At 27.5% G+C, this 15720-nt stretch overlaps 1 protein-coding gene across 6 annotated transcripts in view; it reads left to right on the forward strand.

Moving 5' to 3' along the window:
- The window catches only part of LOC100212232 (MFS-type transporter SLC18B1), a 57334-nt gene that overhangs the window by 26066 nt on the left and 15548 nt on the right, over positions 1 to 15720 (forward strand). For 4 of the 6 annotated variants that reach the window (XM_065808018.1, XM_065808016.1, XM_065808020.1 and 1 more), the window contains 5 exons: positions 932 to 1024; positions 3739 to 3818; positions 3908 to 4006; positions 10958 to 11055; positions 14355 to 14450. In XM_065808018.1, coding sequence (XP_065664090.1) covers positions 932 to 1024; positions 3739 to 3818; positions 3908 to 4006; positions 10958 to 11055; positions 14355 to 14450 — 466 coding nt within the window. The remainder of the gene's footprint in view (positions 1 to 931; positions 1025 to 3738; positions 3819 to 3907; positions 4007 to 10957; positions 11056 to 14354; positions 14451 to 15720) is intronic. The other 2 variants (XM_065808019.1, XM_065808017.1) reach the window with 1 other exon arrangement.

Genomic DNA, 15720 nt, shown 5'->3' on the forward strand with positions numbered 1-15720 from the left:
AACCATATTATAAAATATGCTATTAAGCTACCTAAAACAACTTGATTTTTTAGGTATTCGTGTTACAAATATAATAAATGGATTTTAATTATTTAAAAAACACAGAAAAATTTAATGTTTAATTTAAACCCAACTTTAACATCATCCCTAATACTATCCCAGGTGTCTTTAAAGGGTTTTTATATTTTGCAAAAACAATATGATGTGACAAACATCTTAAATAAGAAATTGATTTTTTGATAGAGGTATTTAATGAAAAATGTTATGATAAAGGTAATTTTAATAAAATTTTTAGATGCCATTTTGAACATTATTCAAAATAAATTTACTTTAAAAACAATCCAGGGTTTTTACCAACTTAAATATTCACGAGGTAGTATATAATTGCAAAATCAAAAAGAAAGTAATTTCAAGTGGTTCAATAAACATTTAATAGATAAAAAAAAAAAAAAATGGACCAGTTTAGTTGCTAATGAATTTATAAAACACAGTGATATTGACTGGGTACATCCAAAGACCTAAGAGTTTTTCTAAAATGCCATAATGGAAAAATTGAAGTTTGATATTAAATTTCAAAACTTCTACAAAGTTTGTCAAAGTTTTGAAAACAGTGAAATACTTTTAACTAGGATATTAGCAGTAACATAAAAATTAGGGCTTGGGGTATTTATTTTATTATTATATTACTTAAATGATTTTATAGTTTTATGCTTTTCAATGTCATCCTTTTAAACTACATATTTAATAATTTTTTTAGTAGTTTCATCGTTAATGCTTTTTATTATATATATATATATATATATATATATATATATATATATATATATATATATATATATATATATATATATATATATATATATATATATATATTAAAGCATTTATAATTTTAGACAATTTAATTTTTTTAAATTTTTTTAATATTTAATAGAAGTTCAAGAATTTGAAGAGGAAATTGAAGACATTTTAGAAAAAACCCCATCTACTTTACAACTCTTAAAGAATCCTGGAGTCTTTTTAGGAGGTTTGTAGTTAGATTCATTCCTGACCTTTTAATGATTTATTTAATGTATTCTCCATCCTTTAAAGTTACATTCAATAAATTTTTTAATATATTTTCTGTACTTGATATACTTTATTAAGTTTCATTTATTTTTTAACTTTATATTTTACATACGTTTATAACTATATTTAAGCACAAGATTTGAAAAGTTCCCATACAAAAGCAGACAAATCTAATGTTTACTAAAAACAAGATTATGTGTACTGGGTATAGCAGACAATTGTCTTTGGCATATGAATGATTTTCGAGCAAAAGTGGGCTCTATCTTACTGTAATTACATAGACAAGACCTTTTTCCATAACTGATATTGTGCAAAAGTAGATAATTCCTGTTTAGCATTTCTTGCAAAATCAAACAAATTTAACAATCAATTAAATTGATCAAAACAAACCACATGACGTTTTCAACATCCAAAACGAAAAGATTTTATAAAAATGATACTGGCTACTAGCTGCATTTTGCACTATTTTATTTTTAAAATTGTTCAAAATTAGTTATTAATAGTTTAAACTTGTTATAATGCAGGTTATCTACAAAAGTGTAGGCAGCTTAGAGTATGTTGGAGAACACAGCAGCGGTTCTAGGAAGCAGAAGATTATTAAAACAAACCAATCAGTTGCAAAGGATAAAAGGTAAACTTCCCAGTGTTATGTCAATTTTAGTTTAATCCTAACTGTGACCCCTGAATGTGATGCAAAAAATTGACTCTACCTGTTAGTTGGTCCACAGCATCCACTTCTTCCATACTTATCTGTTCTGATCGCTTCTCTTTATATTCTCTTACTCATTACTTCATTAAGTCTTCCAAAATGCACTTTCTCTCCCTACCTCCACTCTGTTATCAACTGGCAAGAAAAGAAAAGTTGTGCAACCTTCTTGCATGCAATCACACCTATCAAAAAGAACTGGCCTGTGGGAGTTCTTAAACATTCACATGGTAGTGGTGCCCTGCCAAAGGAGGGTCAAGGTGGCAACAAAATTTCTCACAAATCAGTTTCAAAAAAGAACAGTGTTAAAACATTTATTAGCAGTTTGAGAGGCAGAGAAAGTCATTACAGTAAAAGCAAAAACTTATGCGTATATCTGTCCTATGAATTAAAAGTTTGTAAAAAATTGTAGAACATGTTTAATAGCTGTACTTAAGAACACAAAGTCTTGTATCAGATGTTTTACAAAACTTTTGTTTCTCAGTTTAACATTGGTTTTAGTGGTCTGCAAATAGATTCATGTGCCACTTGCAAAAAATTGAAAAATTTGATCATACATGAGTCATATGTTCAAGTTGTAGCTAAACTTAAACTGCAAAGGAAATTTTACTTGCAAAAAAAAAGTGTGCTGCATTTTACCGCTTACCAAAAAACTCTGACGAAGGCGAATACAAAATTGTATACGATATGCAGCAGGTACAAGTTTTGACTATGGTGTCTGTTTAGGAAGCTTTCTAAGCCACACAGCTATGCTTTATACAATTTTGCAATCTGTGATGTTGTCATGAAAAAATTACTGTTATACATGGATTGAGACTGAAGCAGCACGTGGTTCAAATGAGATAGCAAATTTGACAGTTTTTTGACAGTTTTAGGCAAGCGTCATGGGTCAAATTATTCAGCAATAGCTTTCTACAAGACACTGGTGGACAGTGATTCTATTAATGATACAGATAATTCTGCAACTGCTGTTCGAAAATGTGGTGTGTGTTTAGCAAAAATTTAATATAGTGGTGTGAAATTTGTGCAACAGCAATATGCGGTTATTATGGTCAGGCGTACACTGCAGTGAAGTAAAGTCAAAGGCACAGTGATATCAATAGTAAAAAATGCTGTGTACTAATATTCATTATAGTAGTGTATTTCATAATCATTGTTACCAATTATGCTGAGAAAATGCTGCCAAAAAAACCAGACGATTCGCTAATTTAGTGCAAATACAGATTGATCCAAAATTTATTCCTTCATAAAAACTTATAACAAAATTTTTATTAACAAAATTTATAAGGAAATTTTATATGTTCTGTAAACCATAACTCTTGTTGATGTATGCTGTTAGTGACATTAGAATATTGCCAAAATAAATCAAGGAATTAAAAATATCAAGATATATTAAAATTTTTATATGTTCTGTAAACCATAACTCTTGTTGATGTATGCTGTTAGTGACATTAGAATATTGCCAAAATAAATCAAGGAATTAAAAATATCAAGATATATTAAAATTTTTAAATTATTATTCTGGTTTTGTGTCGGAGCTCTTCATTTGCCCATTTTTAATTTAATATATTTCTATTGAATCTTTGAAATGCTAATTAAGTAAATTTTGATTGTATTATAAAGTTCTATATGTAATAATTTGTAAGTATAAAATAAACATATACAGAGATATTAATATTGCATATATATATATATATATATATATATATATATATATATATATATATATATATATATATATATATATATATATATATATATATATATATATATATATATATATATATATATATATATATGTACACACACACATGGATTCATATATTTATATGTATGTATGTATGTATGTATGTATGTATGTATGTATGTATGTATGTATGTATGTATGTATGTATGTATGTATGTATGTATGTATGTATGTATGTATATATATTTAACAAAATAAATAAATTTGAAACATGAAATAGTCTTGTCAACATGTTTGGCACTTTCACTGCCAAGTTTCCTGGAATCTACATTGACACACCATTTGCAGGAAATCACAAAAGTAAATTCTGATTTCTTTAAATTTTAAAAACTGTAAACATTTTTTTGTGTAAGTTAGTTGAGCTGTTTTATTAAATCTAAATTTTTTAGGATGAAATATGTGTAGAAAAGATTGGGTTAATCTTTTTAATAATGCCAGCAACATTTACTGCATCTTCTGTATTAACTGGCCATCTTGTTGATAAATATGTGAGTATTTAATATAAGTTTAATACAACAAGTACATAACAATGAGTATTTATAAAAGGCATTACAATCTGCCATATAAGATTGTTTGTTTTGATGAAACTAGCATCACTCTTGCCTATATAGCTTTAAGACTATTAAATATATTTTCAACAAAACAATACAAAACACTGGTTCAGCACTTTTCTACTAGAAATCTTATTTTCTTATTAGATTCTATATCTGATTTTTATTGTTTAGAGTACATTTTTGTGTTCTATCCAGATCTTCCTATTTCCTCAGCATCTATAGCATACATGGCCCATTATGATCTACCTTAAATAAGTAATTACATGCAAACAAATATTTATTTTTATGGATCATCAGGCAGCAATTTCTTCTGACTGAACGATATGACGAGCTACTTAAACTGTTATATATTTGCCCTTATACCCCTGCATGTCTCAGGCTTTTAGTATTTTTTCTCCTTCCTAACTGCATATCTTTTTTTCCTGTTTTTTCAACACCATTTAAAACATCACTAGCCTTCTTAGCTGTTGCCTAGAACACAATCTGAGTCACCACGGGTTGGTACACTAGTTCAGAGTGTGCATTAGAGTGGTTTCCCTTTGAGTCATAGGTAAGAGGTTTGTCCATAGACAGAGGTTTTATTCATCATAAATTCCTGCAGATATGATTACATTGTCTAACAGCTCCTTACACTAGTCTCTTACAGGATTGACTCCAATTTGAGATCAGTTTGCTGGTGAGGTCTGTGACAGATTCTCAAAGCAAAGGTGTCTAATCTCAGTGTGGGTTCTTTGATATATGGCTGCCACTTTTTACATTGCCTTGGGGGTATATTCACCTTTGTAACTGGCCTCTGATTGGTCTAGATTTTAGATATCACATAGCAACTACTTGCACATCATACCTAATGGTCAAATTAAGAATCAGTAGATATAATAATATTTTGTGGCTTAGATATTCCACCTTTTCCTTTCTCGAAAAAAATTAGTCAAAATTTACTAGTCACTGAGAACCCTGCTCTGTCTTTTTTTTCCAAAATTGAGTATATTATCCACTCGTACTTTCACAAATAGTAACCTACCCAACCTTCTGTCCATTTTTCTTTGAAAGAAGCTAGTTGCACTATACACACCATTTCGAAGACAAGTCAGCTGATATAAAATTTATTTTTAGAAACTCTTGTGAAGTTTCATCCAACTCAAGTTGCTGATATGCCTAGAACAAGTCAAGCTCGATATGTTTCTGTCCTCTTGCGATAGTGGCTAACTGATCAGTGGTGTTGGATATTGTATAGGTATCAAGAGATGTGGCTTGATTTATTGTAATTTTATAAATCCTATATATACATAATGGACGCATAGGATCTTGTGAATTAGGTATAATAGGTGCTGACCATTTTGAATACTGGATCCTTCTTTGATCCCCTTGGTCTTCCAAGCAATCAAGTTCTTGTTCAATCCTAGTCCTCAAATTACTGGTCTTGGTTTAAAAGCTGAAGTTGTGCACTCACGCATACAGTTATGTGAAATTTGAAATCTTTTAAGCACTCTAAATTATCATTAAACATCTCTGGAAATTTTGCTACTAATGCCTCTACTCTCAAATCAAACCTATTGGTGACTTTTCTCTCCTCATTAATGTAGGTACATTTCCCTTAACAACAGTTATAGGTAAACTGCAACATTGTCCTTTATAATTTGCTTTGACAAGCCCTATTCCTTGTGATCTAGAAAGTTCTTCTGAATAAGTCTTTAACACCACCTCAGAACAGTTCCTTTAACAGAAAATTCTTCTGAATAAGTCTTTAACACCACCTCAGACCATCTTAACTTTAAAATTTACCATAAAAATAGGTTCATAAAAATAATAACAAGTACTTCTTGCTATTGTAACTTGGAAACTGGGTGGGAAATTCTTTAACATATTGTAGGTCCATACTTTGCTGGAAACTGGATTATACAAATACAACATATTTATTGTGTATATATGTTTAGTGTGTATGGTTTTCTCTATATCCACATTTTTTTCTAAAAAATATTGGTGTTGCACAAAGAAATGATAGACTTTTGATTACCAATTTTAATTGCTACTTTTCTATTGAGTTTTATAAAACAAACTTTTCTTCATTAACCAAATGTTGATTTGCTTCTCTCTTGTTAACCACTCAGACACAATCGGCAGCTATAAATCTGGTGAAGACTCTTAGATTTTTAAAGCTTGTGCCAATCCAATAGTAGGTCTATTTGACTTTTTTAAATGTCAATTGAACAAGCAATAGTGCTAAAAGCATGGCTTTTTGTGAATATAATTCAATTCTTTAAAAACAATTCCACTGTTGTCTTTGTTAACTACAAACTAATCCATCCATCCATCACTTCTGTAACTTATGTATGTAATTTATAAAAAGATAATTAAATACAAGGTTTAGATTCTATGTGCACTCTCAATACAATATTCCCATCAACATAGATTTTTCAGCAAAAAAATCTGTTACAAGCTTGAAGCTCTTAAATTTTTTACGTATAATTATTCATATAAAATTCCTGCTTACTCTCTCTCTCTCTCTCTCTCTCTCTCTCTCTCTCTCTCTCTCTCTCTCTCTCTCTCTCTCTCTCTATATATATATATATATATATATATATATATATATATATATATATATATATATATACATATATATATATATATATATATAGTTTTACTCCTAATTTCCTTATCTTACAAAGCCCATTAATGAAGATATGCAAAATTGTGTCATAAAAATACCTTAATAATAGAAACCCTTTGACAATCAAATGTGCTAAAAAACTTCATCTGTGTTGAGCCAAACTTTATCTATTAAAAAAATAGGATACTTTTTTAAAATTCAAATTTAACTAATTTAATCAAATGGTATATTGATCTAATATATTTGCCTACCTATGGCCATCACAATTACTTTTGTTGCAAAAGTATTTTTAATGACCGTAGATGATAATAGTTATCCCCTGATTCAATATAATTTTTTTTTTTAAACTGGTTGAAAATAGTTAGAGCGCTCTGCCAAATGAGATTGCCAATGTCTTTACTATCAACAGTTTCAGAAAAAACTAGACCACATAATAATGTAGTTACAGTGCATCATTTTCATATTTAAGCTGATCTTCTCCATAAGCTTTCTTCTTATAGTGTATCAGGTAACATCTTTAAGATTATTGATTCCTTCCTTTCCCATTGTAGTATAAAAGTTGTCCTCGATGAACAGCACTCTTCTTTATATCCTGTAACTTCAGGGGTTCCTCGAGGTTCAATCCTTGGACTTATACTCTTTTTAATTTACATTAATGATTTTCCACATATTCTCCCATCCAAAGTGGCATTGTTCCCTGATGATACTACCATTTATTCTTGTTGTGATAAGAAGCCAATACTCTCTGATTGCATGGAAGGAGCATTCGAGCTTGAAAAGAATCTCACTTCTGCTACAGCATGGGGCTCACAGTGGCTGGTGAACTTTAATTCAGGTTAAACCCAATTTTTTCAGCCAATCGTTATCGCAATAATTTAGATTTTCCTATATTTATGAACGGTAATGTGCTCAATGAGCCATCTATCCTTCATCTTTTAGGATTAACTTTTACTTTCGATCTTTTTCGGAAACCATATATCAACTCGATTGCAAAATTAGCATCTGCTAAGGTTGTATCTTTTTATCATGCTTGACACTTTTTTATGCGGGATTCTATTCTTTATCTCTATAAATCTTAAATCCATCCTTGTACGGAATAATGTTGCCAAATCTGGGCCAGATCTTTGAATAATGCCCTTTCTCTTTTAGGCAAAATGCAAAAATGCATTGTAAATATAGTTGGATCTGCTCTTGCAGCCTACCTCCAACCATTATTACATCATCGCAATGTTGCTTCTCTTTCTCTTTTCTACAAATACTATAATGGGCACTGCTTTAAAGAGCTAGCGTCTCTTCTACCATCTACTAAAATTCTTTCTCGTGTTACTCATTATTCAGTTAAGTCTCATCCTTTTTCTGTGACTGTTGCTAAGTGCTCCAAAAACTCTTATTTCTCTAGTTTTTTTCCTTGGATATCAGTTCTTTAGAATTTGTCGTCTGTCAATCGTTATCTTGCTCTAAAAACTTCATCTTTTCACTTCCAATAAATTCCAGCTCTAATAGTGGTTGCTTGCAGCCTTGCTGAAAGTGAAAAAAAGAGAATTTTTTAAAGATCATGCAGTATTTTTTTTTTTAAACATACATTTTTCAATAATTTTTAATTACTCATATTGATTAAAATAAAATAATACTTCAACAAAAAAGATGACATTATAAAAATAATCTTTCTGTATTTTTTTGATTTTTGATTTTTGATTCTTCAAAGTATTATCCTTTTACTTATATAACAGCAGCAAACACTCTGTGCATCTTTAAGTTTGATTTCTGCTATGATTTAGTTGATATTTGATTCTAGTATGTTTGTATGAATACTCAAAGGTATTTTTGATTGGTTGGTTGTATTTTTCTCACATTTCTATCTCACACGACTCGATTGGGTTTAAATCAGACGAATTAAGTCATAACATTTAATTTATTTTTTTTGTTTTTTTTTGGCTGTGATATAATTTATAACTATATATAATTTCTCCAGAAATAAAAGTGTATTTAGGATTGTTATCTTGTTGAAAAACAAATGTGATTCATATTTATTTTTCCACATTTTTTTTGTGTTTATTTTTATCCATAATGTCCTCAATTTGCACAAGGTCACCAACTTTGTTTCCAGCAAAGTATCCCCAGACCATAACTGATCCACCACTTAGCTTGACTGTTGAGATTGTGCATTGTTTTATCATGCATTCTCCAACTAACCAATGAACATATTATTGAGGATTTCTTTTAAAAATTTCAAACTTTAATTCATCTGAGAACAAGACTTAAGAACATTATTGAAATATGGAATCTATACAGGGGCTGTTCTAGACCGTTTTCAACAGTGTTCAAATTAAAATTTGAGGACCTTTTTTTTTTACATTTTTTACAGCAAATGTGTTTTTTTTTGCAAAAAAACGCCAATTTTCCGCTAAATTTTGTTGGGACGAGGGGGGTACCGCCGTTTAAATTTTTTTCATAGAATGGGTCCTGCAATATGATTTTTTTTCCATCTCAATTTTTTAACGTTGTTTAGTTTGTGTAGTAATGTTTTTTTTGGCAACAGCACATCTTTTCAAGCTACAATTGCAAAGACATTGTTTTGCAGTTGAAACAAATACTGGTGTTTCTGCATGGAATTATGTTCTTAGCAGGTTTTAGGAGCAGTTTAAGTATGATTTCTTTTACTTTGAACACAGATATTTTTTTGTCTTTGTGATTCAGAATTTATCTAGACCTCTCTGAATGATAGCAACTCTGATTTCTGATTACAGCCAGTTTCATAATTTCTTTACAACATTCTCATGAGAATTCTCAATATTTTGAGAAAAATTGTTTTTTTAACCAATTTTCTGTGTTTAACATTTATTGAACAGTTATTCTATAAATGTTACAATATTTAACACAAATAATCTTTCAGTTACCTTTCTGTAAAAAAATTCTGTAAAACACGACAGTGAAAAAAAAGGTAATAAAGGTAAAATTACAGCAAAATATTTCCAAACAGCAAAACATATCCAATCGTAACAGCAAAGAATACCCTAAGTATTCATTATTATATTGATGATAAACATATACTCTATATTCAAAAATAGATGTGTGAATCTTTTTATAATCAAAATATGATAATAAGTGCTTAAAATTAATGTTATGCTAGTTTTGAATAGAAGGAGCTTCAACTTTTGAAGAAAATTATATGAAGTTAAAAAATAAAGAAAGTGAATTTAAAATTTTGACCGGTAGTGTATAAATGTGTATATATATATATATTTTTTTATTCATTCACCTTCCCAAGGCCCAGAAGGCCACTACAGACAAGGAGGCTACTAAATTGTGGTTATAATCCTCTCTCAACTCTATAACTCCAGAACACGAACCTTGATGAACAAAGCCGCTGCACAGAGAAACAAGTTGAGCGCAGTACTACCAGGGATGTGGTAAGGATCAAACTCAGAACCTCTTGCTAATGAAGCAAGCGCTCTACCACTACACCACTACCGCATATATATATACACATATATATATATATATGTGCATATATACATATATATATATATATATATATATATATATATATATATATATATATATATGTATATACGTACATATTAAAATTATATTATTATATATATATACATTTACACATATACCAAAAGTATATATATATATATATATACAAACATTTATATATATATATATGTATATATATATATATATATATATATATATATATATATATATATATATATATATATATATCAAAAGTATATATATATATATATATATATATATATGTATATATATATATATATATCAAAAGTATATATATATATATATATATCAAAAGTATATATATATATATATATATATATATATATATATATATAATATATATATATATATATATATCAAAAGTATGTATATATATATATATCAAAAGTATATATATATATATATATATATATATATATATATATCAAAAGTATATATATATATATATATATATATATATATATATATTGATATTTGAGGCTGTTTTGTATTATAATAATAAAACAAAACTCATAGTCGTAAAAGAGTGCTCAATATTAAAAAGATACTTCAAATAGAGCGAAGAAACTTAAAGTACCATAGAAAAAGTTGTTTTTTCTTCGTTAATATATATATATATATATATATATATATATATATATATATTTATATTTATATTTATATTTATATTTATATTTATATATAATATTTTAGTGTTATATATTAAATGTAGTGTTATATATTAAACAGTTTTCCCAAAATTCATTTTTCAGTTTAACCCAAGATATGTAATAATTCTGGGACAATTGTTAATGGGAATTGTGTTTTTACTTTTTGGACCATCTCCAATATTATATTCAAGAATACCAAGGTTTGTTTTATATACATGGTAATATTTTTTTACTTTCTTGTAGTAAGTGCAAGCTTTATATTAAAAGAAAGAGGAGAAAATGTGGAAGCATTTTTGATTCTATATTTCCTCACTTGGATCTGTTGAATTTTTGTCAACATTTGAAAAAATTAATTTTTTTTTTTGATGAAAAACAATTATTTTTAATGGGAATTTTTTTTAACAGACATGGAGTTTTGTTTACTGCAATAGTATGTATAAAAAAGTTTCATAAAGTATTCATTTCACTTCATTTTACAAAAAACCTATATATTTGACTGGATTTATATATTTTCAACTAAAGATGGTTGCGATTATAAATGCGATTTTAATGCAGAATAAATTTTAATATGATTTTGTTGCTTTGTTGATATTACAACCGCGAAACCAAGTGACTGCAAAACAAGTGACCACGAAACCAAGTGAATGCAAAACCAAGTGACCCTGAAACCAAGTGAACATGAAACCAAGTGACCGCGAAACCAATAATAAATTGTTTACATTAAATCATTAAATCATAAAATTTTGTCATTTATTACACCAAAGTAATAATAATCTTATTATCAGTTTTGATAAATTAATATTTAATTTAACAAAAAGAAATATTTCACTGAGAAACACTTTTTAATAAAATTTTCAATAAAAACACAGAAAATTATCTTTATCTATATTTTTACACTTTGGATGATTCATAATATTATTTTAATTTATTTTTCTGGTGTTTTTAATCATGTCCAGTAATTGCAAATAAGACTTGTAATGGTAGGCAGACCAATAGTAGTTGTTTTCTCTGCGTGTTTCAATTGTTTTAACTGATGTTTAATCACTCAATAAATCGGTGCAAGTTATTTGTTATTCGATGGCGCTAAGGTTCTTTATTCTCAGAATAATAAATCTTGTATTTTATTTTAGAAATTTGATTACAAAGGCTTTCAGAAACATTATTAACAATGTTGCATGAAACAGCAAGTGACTCAAGCAATGTTACATAACAATGTCAGAAAAATCTTCAGCAATAAATAACTGAAAAGTTCTATTGTGCATCAGATGGAACCAGAAAGGCCATTCTTAGTATATGAAAAGCTTTCAATAAAGTTTGGCATGCTTCTCTTTTTTTCATAAGCTTACATGGTGTATATAAAAATTTTTTGAAAATTATTAAATCATTAAATATTGTTACAGTCAAAGTAAGATGATGGTTTATTAAGTTTGTTAATTAAGTATTTAAACATGCCTTTCTAACCACTTTTTTACAAGTTACGTTTGTTAATTAAATACTTAAAAATGCCTTTCTAACCACAGTAATAGAGTTGCTCTTTAATAGACAACACTCTTGTTTATTTCCAGTAATTCCTGGGTTACCACAAAGGTTACTCATCTATAATAATAACCTTCCTGATTAACATCTAAATTGACTCTATTTGCCGTAACTCAACTATATAATCTCCAATTTTGATGCCTTCAATTTTTGATTGCTTAAAACAGGCAGTAAATCTTGAATGTCATCTTTTTTCTGTGACAGCTTGGGGTTTGCAGTGGCTAAGGAGTTTTAACGCAAGTAAAACTCAGTTGTTTACTGATAATAATTATTGCAACATTATTGATATTCCTGAATAGCAATACTCTTATTTGATATCTTCTTGTGTTATCAATACCTACCTCTCATTAGTGATCACTACTGACCTCTTGAATACAATCTTTTAAGTATTTTGTCAACCTTTTTTTTTCTCTTTATTTCTTGTTTTTATTTTCTGTAAACTTCTGAATTAATTACAGGTTGCTTAAAGCCTTGTTGGCGGTGAACTTGTGAAAAAAGAAACTGTATATTTACAATCTTTTAAGTATTCAAAATATTTTTGAGAATTAAGAAATACTTTCAGTAAAAAAATGTAACTTTGCTGAATGACACGTGAGATTGAAATTTGGTTGGTTGAGCAAATTATGATTGCTTGCTTGAGCACCATGCTGACGAAATAAAAAAGTTTATTTAAATTTAAATAAATAAAAAAAGTTTTAATTTGCTGTTTCTCATTATTTAATTTTATCCTGAATTTGATCTTGGTATTATTGTGCTATTTGGATAATCTTTTCTCCTCAATAAATATTGTTTTGCTTAATAAACAATTAAATAAATTAGAGCCAGTAGTGTATTAGTTTTAATTTTTTTTATTATTATTAAAAAGTTTGAGAGCGCCCTTTGAACCTTTTTGGTTTATTGCAGTTTCAAATATACTAGACTTTCATATAATCAATTTTAACTTTAGTTTTTTCTATCTGTCAAAAAAATTGTCAGTTAATTTTAATGAGCAAGATAACACTGTTTAATAAAATGTTGTCTGCCTTGCAAGATGATTGCAAGATAACACTGTTAAATGAAATGTTGTCTGCCTTGCAAGATGCTATTTCAGGTTGCCATTTTTGAATAAATGCTTTAGTTTTACATTTTTTATGGACAGTATTTTGTTTTACTAATTATTGATCGACATAAGCAGAATATTACCTTTTTTAGTTTTTATCAAATAATTTCTTTATTTTACAACTTATAAAATAAAAACATCAAATTTAGAATAAAAAATTTTCTAGCTAGTATTTTAAAAGCCTTTGTTTATTGTTTAAAGTTTAGATTGTTTTAAAAATTGTTTTTTAAAATTTTAACTCTAAAGATTTTATTGAAAAAAAATATTTTTAATTAATTTGATTGAGGAAGTATATAAAACTTTATCTTTATCCTCTATATAGAACTTTTTTTAATGACATTACATGACATTACGATGTTTCTTCCAATTTTTTATGCAAATGAAGTTTAAGTAAAAGTGATTGAGTTAAAGTAGTAAAGTTATATTTTTGTTTTTATTCTGGATTTATTAATTCTAATAACTTCTTTGTCATTTATTTTAATTAAACAGCAAAACTGTCTTATAGCATCATCTATTGTTGACCACTCTTCACTATTTTAACAAAGATAATACAGTTGCACTACATTGCATGTCACTGCATACATACATAGTGGCGTGCAATGTAGGGATAATGCAGTGAAGTTGATAGTGTTATGATAGCTGCAGTCATACTATTTATAAAACCAAGTTGTTGAAATAACTATTTTAACGATTAAATTAATACTTTTAATAATATTTTTATAATTTTATAATTTAATAATGGCTAATTAAATATTCAATTATGTTTTTATTAAGTTTTAAAAAGATTTTAAAATAATTTTTATACTTAATTTTTTCATGAATAAAATTTTTAGTAACATGACATGATTAAGTGTTTTTTTTTAGTAACATGACATTATTAAGTGTTTCTCTGGCTCTACAAGGCATTTTTTTGTCATTTGCAAATATTCCAATACTCAGTGACATGCATAATTCAGTGAAGTAAACATTTTTTAGTTTATTTTATTTGTTTTACCTATATTCTTCGTTTTAACTTATATTTTTAATTTTATAGAATATATAGTTATTTTTTTTATACCTATTTTATCTTTTGCTATTTTTCTTTGTAATTTGATCTTTTTTTCTCCTTTACTAATTTTTATTAATTATTATTTATGTAAATAATGTTACATTTTGTACACTTCAAAAACTTTTTTCTCTAAATTTAGAAACTTTTTCAGAATTTAATATTTCAATCTTAAATCCATTAACAACTTTTCCATCACGTAATTCGAGATATCTCCATCCATGCTTAGTTTCACGCATAGCACTATATAATGATTTATATATTTTAATTTCTCCTGTTTCCATGTTAGTCAATTTAACAGTAACAACTGTTGTTAATGTAGAGAAAAAAGTTTTCTTTTACCTATGTCTCCAGTACTGATACTCAACCCTCGGAATTAGGAAAAATGAGGTTAGCAATAATTTGCTGACCTCAATCTTTTAGAGGTCGGGTTTAAGTTGGCAAAAAAAGTTCAATACAAAGGTCTTACCATAAAACATAGAAATGAGGTCAGCAATTTTTTGCCGACCTTTATCACTTTAAGTTTGGCAATTAGGTTGGCATTGCTGAATGCCAATCTAATTGCTGATGTGTGTGTATGTGTATGTACCTTTGCATGTGCGTGTGTGTATGTGTGTATATAGGATGTCATATATGCAATCAAAGTTCTAATAACTAACAAATAAACAAAATTTATTTATTTATTAAAACATTACAGTATCTGTCTTAACCACTCTATCCACTCTTACCAATTTATTATATCTTGTAGGTAAACTGAAAATAAAAACTTTTTAATAGTTAATTTTTTTTTTACTTTAAAAAGTTTTATAAATTTCATTTTTTCCATGGTAAGAAACACTCTTATAAAAAAATAAGATAGCTACATATAAGAAATAAAGATATAAAGAAATACCAAGATTAAGAAAAAATGAAATTTTTAACAAAATCAAGTTTTTCTTCAAACATGTCTGTAGTAAAATTACAGTCCTGTTGTAAATATTTGGTCCAAATGGTTCATCAAGTCATATTAAATCAAATTGTTTTATGACTTGAATTCTAGTCAAAAGCTTTTTTAAAACTTTTTTTATCTTTTTTTTTAACTATGGTACTTTAGACTTTTTGATCAGAATGCAATTGATCTAACCACTTCATCATTACATTTTATGTGTGTGTTTGTGTGTATAGGTATGTTATATATGGGTATAA

This window comes from Hydra vulgaris, chromosome 10 (assembly GCF_038396675.1).
Source record: "Hydra vulgaris chromosome 10, alternate assembly HydraT2T_AEP".
Lineage (NCBI taxonomy): Eukaryota > Metazoa > Cnidaria > Hydrozoa > Anthoathecata > Hydridae > Hydra > Hydra vulgaris.